This window comes from Octopus bimaculoides, chromosome 6, assembly GCF_001194135.2.
Source record: "Octopus bimaculoides isolate UCB-OBI-ISO-001 chromosome 6, ASM119413v2, whole genome shotgun sequence".
Lineage (NCBI taxonomy): Eukaryota > Metazoa > Mollusca > Cephalopoda > Octopoda > Octopodidae > Octopus > Octopus bimaculoides.
This window is the reverse complement of record NC_068986.1, coordinates 22458562-22473317: the sequence shown is the minus strand read 5'-3', so window position 1 is coordinate 22473317 and position 14756 is coordinate 22458562. Positions and strand designations below refer to the sequence as shown.

Genomic DNA, 14756 nt, shown 5'->3' with positions numbered 1-14756 from the left:
TATATATATATATATATATATATATATATATATATGTATATATATATATAAAAGGAACTGCTGAAAATAGAAAAACAAATGAAGCTTGTTTAACAACTTTTACTGGGGCTAGACAAGATACAGGACATCAAAGCTTGTTATAAAAGAAACAAAATAATTTCTGAAAATGTTTTACATAAATCTAAACACTGCTTTTATCTGTCCCACCCATGAGAAAGAAGGACATATGACCTTTGAAATGCTTCAGATTTCCTCTGTTATTTCTCCCTTTATTTACCAATCTATTACAGTAACTCCCATAACAAATTGTGGGAATATTTTATTTTAGAAAATTCCAACTCCAAGTAACTAATCTATAACATTTTTGTTTATATATTGTAAAGAATTAATAGTAGTAAATTAACACTGTTAAAGTAGAACAATCATAATTAATTCAAATATTTACATTTGATAACCTGAGAGATACAGTATTTCATGTAATCAATAGTAAGTACATAAGCTACCTGCATTGGAAGAGGTGGTTTCCTGCTAAAATAATTACATGCACTGAGTTGTGTGGTACAAGACATAACAAGAGATCTAACATTTATTAATGGGCCACTAAGTTGTTGGCACTCCGTCGGTGGTTCCAGTTGATCCGATCAACGGAACAGCCTGCTCGTGAAATTAACATGCAAATGGTTGAGCACTCCACAGACACGTGTACCCTTAACATAGTTCTCGGGGATATTCAGTGTGACACAGTGTAACAAGGCTGACCCTTTGAATTACAGGCACAACAGAAACAGAGAGAGAAAGTTGTGGTGAAAGAGTATAGCAGGGTTCGCCACCATCCCCTGCCGGAGCCTCGTGGAGCTTTAGGTGTTTCCGCTCAATAAACACTCACAACGCCCGGTCTGGGAATCGAAACCGCGATCCTATAACCACGAGTCCGCTGCCCTAACCACTGGGCCATTGAGCCTCCAATGGGCCACTATAAACTACAAATCAACAAACATGTGCTGAAACAGCTGTTGTATTGTGCACTTATGCAATACACATTAATCTGTTAACTTTAATCTCTCTAGCTGAAAATAACTGCCACTCCCACTTTACAGTTCAATGATTAGCAATAGATGAGTTAGTTCTTCATTTAAGAAACACCATGGAAAAATTGACTGTAAAATACCCAACAAGAAATGATTGTGTCAATTTGTCTTGGTAAATTCCGATAATCAGTACAAAATGCAACAATAAAAAATACAAAATGAGCTCACTAGGGTTGCTCTATCAAAATATTAGACCATGAAATCTGTGTGACACTAATTAAATATAAATATCCAACCAACAACTATACAAATGTGAATGTTATATTTTTGACAATACCTCCAACAGCTACTTTGACCATAAAATTCATTATCAATGGTCATCTCATGTTTATACCAAAAGTAACTTTTTTTTTTAAATTACAGATTATCTTTCTTAGAGTTAGCTTCTATCTCAAACTGCACTTTTAGATGTTGATAAACATTTGATGACTAATTACTTATGCTTAAAACCTCACAAATTTTGTTAGTGTAAAACGTGTTAATTCAGTAAATGAAATGACCAAGTGTTCTGTTTAAGTATGCAAAATTTCTGTATTATACAAGCCCCCAAGGAGATGTTAAGTTTCTAAACTATGCAATCCTCATTGCTAGGGTTATTTCAAGATTATTTTGCATAGCTTTCCCATGAGTTTGTTTAATGGCATTGATAAAAGATGATATTGCCTAGTCTGTAATTAACGAAAACATTTATTCCATTTCATCCTTTGGCTATTAATGGAGTAAAATATTCTGAAATAACCACTGGGGATTTCACATTCAAGATAGCTGCTACAACTATCTTCTTGCAAATTCATTATTTAATGTGCTTTTATGTACCTTAGCAGAAAACATCCTCTCATAAATAGAATTAAGATTTTGTTAGCTTCTCCAAGTGAATGTATAAACTATTTATCAATCTAATTGAACAGAGTAGGTCATATTGATACTATTAATCATGGCCTTCTTAATTCTCAGCTGAGTTTTCAAATCTTCAAATCATTTCATTAAGAAAGTTCAAATAATTTCTATATAAACTATGTTGAACATTTAGTAAAGCTCAGTTGATAAAGTTTTCAAGGTCATATGATAAACAAAAGCTGCTTTGAAAAGTACAGCATTCTAAATAACTTAGAAAGACAATCTAATGTAAGACAATACTAAGTACAGAGTGAAAGAAACATAATGAAATAATCACCATTTTCTAAATACCCTTATTTCTTATTTTATTTAACTAGAAACTTGTCTGACATAAAAGGTAAATTATTTCTTTAAAAACTGCATAAAGTTCACACAGACCCCAATATTGCATATATTATTATAATCATATCAAAGTCTCGTGTTGTAAAAGAAGATAAAGTCGGGTCAGTTTGGTGCGGTTAAATATTTTCCTTAAATGCCTAAAGGTCTAAAAGAGAAATATGTTGAAGTAGTTCCAAACTGGAGTAGTAGCACTACTAGTGTGACAAAAATAAAAGGCTAATTGTGCAATGTAAAAGAACATGTGACTTGAATTTCATTCGAAAATTGCTCAAAATTATTCGGTTATATTATACAACGAAAGATTTCAATGGATTAGCTTTTTCAGGAACACTAGCTAATTGTAAAGCAACATCCAAAGGAAATGAACTTTATATTTGAATAACAAAAAAAAAAATGCATGTCAGCAGAATAATAAGTAAAATATTAATAATAATAATAATAAATAAATAAAATAAGCAGTTAACAGAGTTTCAGGTAAAGCGGATAGGTACAGGATGGCATGCTATAAATGATATTTAGAGAGAACTCATGTAAATACACGACAGTTCTAAGCGACTGCATAGTAGAATGAAACGAAGCAGGTGTACTAGTAGTGTCCTAGAACTAGCTGCTGTTGTATGTACTACGGCTGCAGTTATTAATTCACATTGGCTGGCAACTGTGAGGGAGCTAACGGCGGAGGAGGCAGGAACGATGTTCTCGCTACTGATCTCACGCACTGTCTTAGCTCAGTTGCTATTTGAAAGTGTCGCCATGTTGGACATAAAGCGAGTGCTTAATCCCCCCAACTCGCCCTCCCTCATTACCAAAGCAGGACAAGCGAAAAGGAAAGAGAGAGAGGTTCGCTCAGCTGAGCAAGCAGCCCCCCCACTTTGGCATAGCTTGAGAAGGAACAATATTACATCTTACTGGAAATATAGAACAGAACCCAACTGAAACTTCCTATATTAACACAGTGAAAAACTACCCCATCTTTAACAGTTTTTGTACATTAATAAATCAACACTCAACCAATTCGCCAGTAACACAAGTAATACGATACCGCGCCATCAGAAAACATGGTATTATAGACGAACAAAATTCCTTCTCATTTATCATCTAGACAATACATACACATATATATATATATATATTATATGTGGCTATTTTTCTATCATTTCTCTATGAGTAGAATACAATCAATACATTATAAAATGCAACGTTCATTAAGAGTAGTGAATGGATGATCGATTTCTGCTTGATTAGTCAATTGAGACAACCTGATAATTTATAAATGTAGCGAATACTTGAAGCTTACAATGTAATAAAATACTACATCAAGAAGCTTCTTGAAGAGCATACAACGTCTGGCATTCACGAGATTTTCAAAGTACCATGTTGCATTTACAAGGGTCATTTATCGATAGTTCAATCAATAAAAACTAAAAACTATTCTTAACTGCTGTAAGCATTCATTAAGATCCAATTAATGTTATTCTTCTAAACGTCTGCTCTTATCTAATCGTGATGGGCTATCCAAGTTTAGAACGAAAGTTTTCATTATAAATCGATACGATTTATATCTAGGAATGTACTCTTATCAAGATTACATGCCACTTCCCCTGAGAACATCTTGTAATAAAAAAAAAAAATAATAGTCGATAAATTTTTACTGATCAAGATTCTAAAATACTTTGATGACAAGATTGTTAATAACTTGTCAATCACTTAATTATACACACCATTGTGTTATATATATATATATGTGCATGTATGTATGGGTGTGCATGTAAGTATATATATATATATATATATATATATATATATATATATATATATATATATACACACACACATACATATCCAGAGAAAGCAAAAGAATCTGGAGAAGAATTATTACACACTGTCCTAGTTCACGTGTCGACGTAATTTTATCTCAGCTACTGGGTCATCAGTCCAATATGGTTATGCTTCCGAGCAAATTACAAAAGAGAAATAATATATATATATGTAAAGTGTTCGGCACCATCAAATTAAATGCATTAGATGCTGCAAGACTAGACATCTCTATCGTGCAGAAAAAAAAGAATGATGCATATCAAAATGTTTATTAGTTATTTCTTATTTAATATATCTATATATATATATATATATATATATATATATATAGAGAGAGAGAGAGAGAGAGAGAGAGAGAGATAACACTTGTTTATATTTCTCAATTCAAACAATCTGACTTTTGACAATTACAAGACACTCATAACAATGACAGAGATTTTGGCTGTGGAAAAGATTTCGCCAATACCTTCATACAAGAGCAGGTATCTATCTGCATATGTTTATCAGAAATGCAGGGAGATTTTTTCCCCCCATTCGACATCAGTCGTGTGATCCAAATCACATCGATAATTTAAATTTAAAACGATCAGTCTAAGGAAGCTAATACAATTGTACTAATAAATAATATATAGTGTAAGGTATATAAGGTATGTGTATAAGTGTGTGCGCGCGCGATTGCACACACACACAAACATAGCAGGATATATGTACATAAATATATCCAGCTATATATGCAATATATGTAAATACACACATACACACATGTATATGAATGTATGTCCGGATTCTTAGATGAATGTATGTATTGCATGCGTGTATGTATATATCATATAAATAAAAGCACACAAATATATCTTTTAAATAAAGAGGGGAAAATCTAAAGCATTTCAAATGTAATTGTAGCTAACAAACGAAGTAAAACAAAATAGCTTTCAATATTACATGATTGTGTGGTATTAGAACACTTGTTGGAGTGATAGATGAATGTAATCTACGTTTTAATGCAATAGCGGGTTCGACAGTTTCTTATAACGGTTTCATACATTGATTGAGACATAATTTTCAAAGAAACAATAGTTGGAACGATTAAACTGCAGTGTAAATCAGTGTTCACATCTCATGAGCTAATAAATCATACATAACACAGATCTACATGCCAAAACATTCGATCTATTTGTCTGACGTTCGCATAGAAACAATAAGAATGTCTGCAACTGAGGTTGAAATTATGAAATCTATATAAATTTATGGATTTGCTTACCTTGGGAATGAGGCCTTCAGCGGCCTTCTCAGCCGATTTATATAATTCTGCCATGGTAAGTTGTTGGGTAACGCTGAAGGCCGGGTGGTTGGCTGCCATCACTAAAATGGTAAGAATTTCGTAAATGGTCACTACAGCCATAGAAGGCATCACCCGTAGTGCTCGTTCCACATTAGCTTCGAGCATTTTGAAGATAATATTGGAGCATTGGATGTTGGACGAGTACAGCAGAGCTAGTGACAGGGACAGCTTGTTGCGAAGACTTTCCTCGGTCGAGATAGATGGTGATGAAGTATTAGAAGAACCAGCACCGATAGTACTCGTAGAACCAGAGGATGTGGAACTGTCAGTGTTACTAGCGCTATTGTTGATAGGTGTGTTGGTACTTTTTGCAAGATCGATGTGGTTGTTAGCTTTAATTTCGGCATCTCTCAGCCGGTAGTAGTCCTTCTTGCCTAGGTCCTCAAGAAACGTTCCAAGAAAGCGCAACTCGGGCGGCACACACATATGGAGCAGCCCACACATAATGTCAATCCTCGTATGAGGATTTAACTTTTGAAACCACAAGCACACTGTTTCTTTGAACACCATTCTAGCAGTGATAATGACACTGATGCTGGTGTCGACCCGGGGCCGTCCTTTGTTTCGGCTTGATGCCTCTTTAGACCCTCCTCCGGAGTGACGGCCTCCTCCGTCTCGTCGTTAACGTTTTACGTCCACGTCCTCGTAAGAGACGCGCTGCTGCTGCGACGGCAGCAGATACTGATAATTGTCACGATTGTTGGAGTGGTTGGGACGACTGCAAAAGTAAGTACTGCTAAAATTTCGGTCCATGAAGCGTCGAAGTCGCCATGTCGAGTCTCGCCAGAAATAATCCTCATCCGGGTCCTTGGCTGTTAACCAATCACAACGTTTTACGTCGAATTAGTATGGAAGCACTTGCAGTAACTTGCCAACTACAGTTACCTGTAGAAAGTTTATAATATTAAATTCTTTTCTCTTTCTCTTTAGGTGAAATAATTAATTAGTTTCAGTTATTTTGATTGATATTTTTTGCAATTTTTTTTGTCGCTTTTACTCAATAGAAACAATGAAACGTTTATCACCTAAAGAAAGAAATCAATTTCTTTTACTGTACGTTTGGCTATCCGTAGCTGCAATGTCAAGATCGTCTTCAAATGACGGTTAAGAAGGAAATAATTTGTATGTTCGTCGATCAGAAGTGATGTTTAGCAGAAGTAGATTTGCTTATCCACTTTCAGTTATGAAAACCGCCGAGGTTTATCTGCAACAAAAAGAAAAAGATAATTTCAGTTATAGTTATTTAAATTTTACATACATTCCAAGACAAGATCGTTGGTATTCACTTAGCTTCTAGCCTAGTTCCACAATTTCAACATGTGCAGTCGTGTCTTTTACATTATTACAGTAATAGGAATTAGAGAAGTCGAGATCAGAGATGCAACTTACAAAATATACGCAAAAAAATGTAAACAGTAGGGCTGTTTTGTAAACAAGTGAGAAAGAATGTTCAGAGTAACAACAACGTTCCAGTAGCGAGGATTGTATTAAGACATAATTGCTAACACATCACTTTTTCGTTTTCAAGTGTACACACTTATACCTGAACGGTGTAAGGAGAGATAACAGTGCGAATGTTTAATATGTGCATGTACACATATTGTGCAGACTGGTGCTTATGGCTATATATACAAATACACGTGTATATTTATTCCAAAATTGATGTTAACTGTTCACATTTGATTAAATTACAATCTGTGTACGAGTGCGCGCACCCGTATAGAGTGTGTGTGTGTGTGTGTACGCGCACCCCTCCCCCATATATATATATAGAGAGAGAGAGAGAGAGAGGAACGAAACTCCAGAACAGCAAGAGACTGACTTGACCAATACACGCACACAATGTTGGTTAATTCGAAAGGGATGAGTGATTAAATCTAGGAAAAACACCTGTGGTAGACTAGCGGCCTATCCAAAGAAATATTTTCGTCAAGCACGACTATAAAATTTGTAATGGTTTGATACTGGTGATTATTTCTTCTTCTCCAAGAGCAGTATCTGTTGAATGAATAAAATTCCAAAACTAAATCATAATTGATACTGTAAAGCGTCTCATGTAGCTTATTACCATTTGCGTTATACCAATAAACAAGCATGCCTATGTGTGTTTTACCAAACTGATGAGCAGGTTCCAACAGAAAGATTTGTACTTTATTTGCTTAATAAAACAGAACACAAAGATAAAGAATCACCTTATGAGTTCTTGTAGAGTTCTTTAAATGAAGTGTGTATATTGAGAGAAATAAAATGATGGGATACAAAATATTGCATATTCTTTAAGACAAAAATTTACAATGACTGGGTATAGATTACCAATTTCATCTCAGAATGGAGAGCAACCTAAAAGCTAATGAGAAAGTCACCATTGTGTCAATGATAGCCATTATTTAAAGAAGTCAAACTTAGAATCTTTTTTCTTTTTTCTTCTAATGTGTAAATAAACTGTTTTTGTGATGATGCAGCAGCACTGATAACCAAGAAGAAATGTTTGAGATGACAACTGGAATTCTTTCATAGTCATAGCCTCCTTTTGTCTTGACATCCAAGACATGCCACATATTCTCTTTCCTATCCCATTTATTACTAAAATACTTGAGCTTGCAATGTCCAAGTGGATGAACAACATCCTGCTTTTCGTGATTAAGAATTTAAGAATTTCAAACTGTATCTTAGGAAAAACTCAAAAATTTCTTGTTCCATATATTGGGTAAGCAGAATAGGTCAGAAGAGAGTAATAATGACAGAATTGTAAAATATACAACTATCTTGATGTTGACAAATTGCTTAGCTAACTACTGCACCAAGATTAAGTACTCTCATACAACACAGTATATTTCTGATCAATTTTTCTTTACGATGACACGTAAAAAGCACTATCCAAACAAGATCAATGCCAGGCCCGCCTGACTGACTCCTGTGCCAGTGGCATGTAAAAAGCACCCACTATACCCCCAGAGTGGTTGGCGTTAGGAAGAGAATCCAGCTGTAGAAACATTGCCAGATCAGATTGGAGCCTGGTGCAGCTGCTGGCTCTTCAGACCTCGGTCAAACCGTCCAACCCATGCCAGGTTGGAAAACGGACATTAAACCATGATGCTGATGATGATGATCAAATGACCATGGGGATCCAATAGAGAAATTAGGAATCAAAGGGGTCCACAGGCAAAAAACAGTTGAACCACTGGTTTAGATGATCAGTGAAGGTTTATAATCCTAGACACGTTCATTGGACAATACACTTCTAATATAAAGATGCATTAAACAAGTTTATTTGCAACCTTTTTGTTATGAAGACCACCCTTAACTCTATGATATAAGCTTTGTTTTGAAGTGATTTACATTAAAAACTTCCATTAAAACTGCATAGCAATTTACATACCAAACATCAAATCAATAATCTTTCTACTGTAAGCACAAGGCCTGGAATTTGCGGGGAGAGGTTAGTTGCAGACATCAACTTCCAGTGCTCAGCTGGTAGTTATTTTATTGACCCTGAAAGGATGTAAAGCAAAGTTGACCTTGGTAGTATTTGAACTCAATGTAAAACTGGAAGAAATATCTCAAAGCATTCTGTCCAGTATTCTAATGATTATGCTAGCTCGCTACCTTACACCAAATCATTAATGATAGTTATTTTACTAAATTCTTCACTATTTTCAAAATTAATTGAAACAAAGACAGCATATTTCAACTGAAATAGAGTAGCAAAAGTGTTAAATGATAAAACACCAAAATATTCTTTTACTACTTTCACTAGCTGGACTGTCACTATGATAAGGCACTGCCTACAGGTAGTTATATTTGTTTTATTCTGTTCTGAGCTGCATTGTATATCAGGCTGTCTTAGTTTCAGTAACATAATTATCTATGAGGTAAGGTTGTTAGCCCTTCACTCAATGGATACTGTGAGTGGTCTCCCTTAACCCTTCTTAGCACAACCTGGTCAATTCCAAGAAAGCGAGATAGAACTGACTCCATTACCTGACTGATACTTTATTTACCAACACTGAAAGGATGAGAGGTAAAGTCAACCTGAGCAAGATTACAATTCAGAACATAGAGAGCCAGAACAAATGCTATAATGTATTCTATTCAATGCTTTAATGACTGTCAATTTGCTTTCAACGCTTTAGTTGATGATACTGCCCTCAGTACATATTTTATCAATCTCTGTTTATCGAAGCATTATGTTATGGAACATAAAACATGATAAGATGAACACTAATTTTTAGACTGGCTTAAACATACACATACATAGACAGAAACATGTTCATACATCAATATATATACACACAAACAAGCAAAAACTCAGGAGCTAATGCCCAAGAAAGAAATCGAAACTTTCACTAATGAAAGCACAGTGGCAGTAAATAAAACGATAAACAGATTAAATTCATTTAGTTTTGTCCCTGGAGATCTTGAGTTCAAATCTGGCTAGTATCAATTTTCCTTTTCATACTATAGAGGTCAATTTCATTGACAATACTCCTCCACTACAGAGTATTGGCCTTCTGCCTGGGTAAGAAATCAGTATTTTGATTAAAGACGAAGATTGAAATTCCATTATAGAAAAGTAAATTTCCTGTGTAGATCATCAAAAAACAAAATGTTAAAAACAGTAAGAAAGAATTTTAGAAAATAGGCTTCAAGTATTATATATTTCTAAAATGTGCTACATGATCTATTTTGCAAGAACCAAGATAGAAAAAAAAAATTAGAAAGCGTAACATTTTCAAAAATTGGTGACATTTTTTTTTTTTTGGAAGAAAAGCAGCAGATTGAAAATTAATATTATGTAGTCAGTGCACCAATAAGTGCACAAGTGGAATTTCAAATTAGCTGACAATTAATGAATACTTGAAATGCACAAGTGCAGTGAAAGGCATAAATAGTTAAATACTAAAGCCAATGGAATGCAGAAATGGTTCACTGGATGTTTACGTTAAGTGTGTGCTTGTGCATATGCTAAATGCAGAATTAATGATTGTTTCATCTGATCTAGAATGTTTAGAAAATAGAAATTTTGGAACTTTTTACCTTTACTAATCTCAAAGGATCTTTTTTTCATTGAGAAGGTAACTAGTATAAAATGCTAGATGAATACAACAATTATATTATATACAATGAGAGCAAAATGTTCCTAGTAACTGCAGCAGAATAAGCTGAACATGTCAGAAACATCAAGGAACAATTGTAATAGTTTAACATATACTATGAGAAATTAAAATAAAGTGACTGAAAAATGTCTAGACGGTAGTCAAGAAGTGGTTTAATATAATCTGTTGAAAGGCGAAAAGGCAGCGAGCTGGCAGAAATGTTAGCATGCCGGGTGAAATGCTTCATCTGTATTTACATTCTGAGTTCACATTCCGCCAAAGTCGACTTTGCCTTTTGTCCTTTCAGGATCGATAAATTAAGTACCAGTTGCATACTGTGGTCGATCTAATCGACTGGCCCCCTCCCCCAAAATTTTGAGCCTTGTGCCTAGAGTAGAAAAGAATATAATCTGTTGAAAATTGACTAAAACATGGATGGTGAAAAATAGGAATGAATATCGATTTCAAACTTTGGCGTGAGACCAGCAATTTGGGGGGGGGGGGAAAGGTACTTATTTTATTGACCCCAAAAGGATAAAAAGCAAAGTTTACCTTGGTGGAATTTGAACTCAGGAAATAGAGAAGGATGAAATGTTGCTAAGTATTTTGTCCAAGTGTTCTTGCGTTTCTGCCAATTAACCATCTTAATAGAAATGAATATTAAATCAATAATTAGTACAGTAGTATATAGATGCTATTGTTTTTATGGGTTTGTTTTATTTTAATAATAATAATTTTTTTTATATGCATACAAAGCCACACGTTTTGGGGAGGCGTACAGTCAGTTTAATTGACACCAATACTACATGGGTACTTTATTGACTCTGGAAGAATGAAAGACAAAGTAGACTCCAGCAGCATTTGAACTCAAAATAAAAAAAGGACAAGGATAATAATGATTTGGTGCAAATATTACTGTTTTGCTGGAGTTGGGTTGCCAAGAGCGAAACTCTCCTTGGCATATTTGCTTGGAAGCAGAACAGAAAGCACCAGAGAAAATATGATGTAGTGACACAGCACTAAATAAAATCACTGAAAACTGATGTGTATAGAGTTGTTTAAATGGTTATAGTGTCAAAATAAATATGCTATATGAATAAAAGAGAATGCAACTGTTGTAAACACAGGAATGTAACTGACACTGATTCCAATCCAACTGTCAAGATCATAACCTGCATAAATGGATTATTGGAAATAGGAGATCAGCTCTGTTACTTAGCATATCTAATCAGTGTTATTCCAGGTGAAGTAAACAATATAAAGTTAATAATGGTTGACAGAAGTTGGAGAACTTCTGGATATATTAACCATTAAGAGATTATAACTGCACACTACTTGAGTGTAGTCTGAACAATAAAAAAAAAAAACATGTAAATGTTAAATTTGGTTGAAACTGTTTTCCTAATCTAAAACTTCTAAGGTATCAAAGTGTTTTAATTTTAACCAAATCATACATTCAAAACTTTAGTTGTTGGTATATGTCTTTTGCATTTAAACTGCCCAACTATTTTACCTGTTTTAGCCTGTGTCACATACCCGACAATGTCATTCTAAAAATAAACAACAAACATATCATTGAAATCTTGAAGTTGTGAGACAATTCATGATTAATCCAGAACAATGTAAAAAAGTAAGTGTCACATTTGACAAAGTTTAGAATGCTGAAAGGATATATCCATTTCTTGAGGTCGTAAAGTACCAAGATGTATTAAAGCTGTCAGATCCTAATCTGGATCAAAATCTTGTATCCTACTTAAAGTGTTTCATTAGATTATTCAGTAATACAGAAATAATTTCCTTAAATTTTAGTTTTACTATTTCTTAATGGTTGTCATCATAAATCAGATGATAATTATTAGAGATATGTTTTTCAGAGAGTTTACAAATTCCTGATATATTAATTTCATTTGTGTGAAAAAAGAAAAAGAAATTCTATAAGGAAAAGATCTAATATTCATATTCCATTATGTTAGATTCATCATCCTGAATTAAAACCCTATAAATCTTAACACTCTTCATCCATTTAAAGAAATGTCTAAAAAATAATCAAAAAAGCTTTTGCATTTTGTATTTTATTTATTTATATAGTTACCTAATAATCACTCCTACATTTCCAGTAATATCTTTCACGATATTAACTTGTATTTTTGTACTCACTTGCAATTGGAATCAATATTTATAATCAATATTTAATATACTTCAGTGGTTCTGACAGCTCATTGCTGGTATATCAGCTACGGAGAAACAATTAATATTTGACTGCTCTTAATTATGTTTTTATGAATATGAATGTCCTCAAAATCACAAATCTCTTAAATTAATTAATGATGAAAATAAATTCCCTGTCTTTTGCTATGATTTTTTTATTGTTTCATTTATTAACTTCCCTTATTTTAGATTGTCGATAGATATTGTCAAGAATGTATTAGCCACCAATTTGAAATATGTTATAAAATTTACATACTTTCATAATTATGTTTATTGAAAATTTACCTATTCAGTTAGAATCCACCATGTGGAAAATTAGCAGATATATTTGATTTTCATGGAAATTAATTTCTATGTTGCTCTAAATCAATATAAAACTTGAGTATGACCAACAATGGTGTAATATATATAAAAAAGGGCTCAAATACATAAAATTGTGTATCTTTCTTCGACTCTCATATTCTTAAATACATTCAGAAAAAAACAGCCATAATTTTTCTTTTTTTTTCTTAGTACCACAACAGATTTTGCTATTCAGAGCATTGAAATTCCATTCATACTATTTTTTATCAGTCCACCAATCACTAGCTATATACAAATACATGTATGAAGTTTGAATTTAATTTCCATTGTATGTCATGTATTAAACTCGATCCCACTCTTCTCCCAATTTTCATTTCATAACCTCCTCCTACTTTCATTAATACTTTATAATGAAGAGATATGAGAAGGTATATGAGCGAGATTTATTAAATGTGTATAACTATTTTGTTGATATTTGATAGTTTTATTTGTTATTATTTAATGAAAGCATACCAGATGCACCAATATGTATTCAGTGAACCAAATCAGCAACCCAGTTTTATTAGTTAAAGCAATTTCAGTTAATCCATCTGATACCCACTTACCTAAGACTACCTCTGGCCCTATGATACAAAGCTTTTCATTCTAAAGTGTTCATATTTAAATTAAAAACCTATCATAAGTTTTATATGCAAAAAAAAACCCTTTTGTTAAGTAACATTCAAAACACCAGCCTAATAATGAAAAGGTTGTTTTACTATATCACTCCAAATTCTTGATTACTTTCAAAATTAATTAAAACACACATGGAACGTATTTTATTATAAATATGGTCATGAAAGGATTAACATGTCAATGCTCTTTAGAAATAGATGAAAATTAAAAATTCCTAGTCCCCCTTCAATATATTTGAGACAATATTTTGCTTTTAATTAAAGTATTTGTGGAGCGACTGAGTTGACACAGTGATTATATTTCTATAATTTAGGTCTGACTTCGCTCAATTAGCCTAAACATATGAGGAAGTATTCCTACAAAGCCAAAACAGGAAGGAGTGGCACCTGCCTCTTCTACTTTTAACTCATGATCAACAAACGTGATATAGGATTGCTCCCAATAATAAGCTGGTCACTTAAGGAGAAACATAATACTTGAAAGATTGAGGTAAACAATTTGTAGGTGTTTTGTGGTCGTTGCATTTGATTCATAATTATGAATTTACTTTCCCTACTTTGTTTGAGGTTTAATTTTTTTTTATATCAACCCAGTCAAGACTACCTTTGGTTCTATGGCACAGGTTTCTTGTTTTCAAGTAATTTTAATTAAAACCTTCCATCAAAATTTCATGTAAATTTCCAAACATCAAGTTAATAACAACAAAGTTATTTTACTAAATTGTCCGTTATTTTCCAAATTAAGTGAAATAAAAGTGGTGTATTACAATAATTGGTAACAAAAGAATTAATCACCATCATCAATTCACTCTTAATGGAATATACATTTGACTCATTAGATTTATGCCTTTCACATTATAAAGGAATTTTCAACAGATAAAGGAAGTATTTGAAAAAAAAAAAAACAGGAAAAAAAAATCAGATTATCTATATATATAAAAATGAGAATGAATGTGTGTGTGCGTGTGCGTGCGTGCGTGCGTGCGTG

At 33.3% G+C, this 14756-nt stretch overlaps 1 protein-coding gene across 3 annotated transcripts in view; it reads right to left on the bottom strand.

The window, feature by feature from the left end:
- Window positions 1-14756, bottom strand: part of LOC106878026 (zinc finger CCHC domain-containing protein 2) — a 153269-nt gene that overhangs the window by 78996 nt on the left and 59517 nt on the right. The window contains exons 2-3 of one of the 3 annotated variants that reach the window (XM_052968640.1): window positions 11136-11226; window positions 5407-6691 (exon numbers count right to left, since the gene is read on the bottom strand). In XM_052968640.1, the coding sequence (XP_052824600.1) occupies window positions 5407-5997 (591 nt within the window). In that variant the 5' untranslated portion in view covers window positions 5998-6691; window positions 11136-11226. Of the gene's footprint in view, window positions 1-5406; window positions 6692-6876; window positions 7048-11135; window positions 11227-14756 lie in introns of those variants that run through there. The other 2 variants (XM_014927106.2, XM_052968639.1) reach the window with 2 other exon arrangements.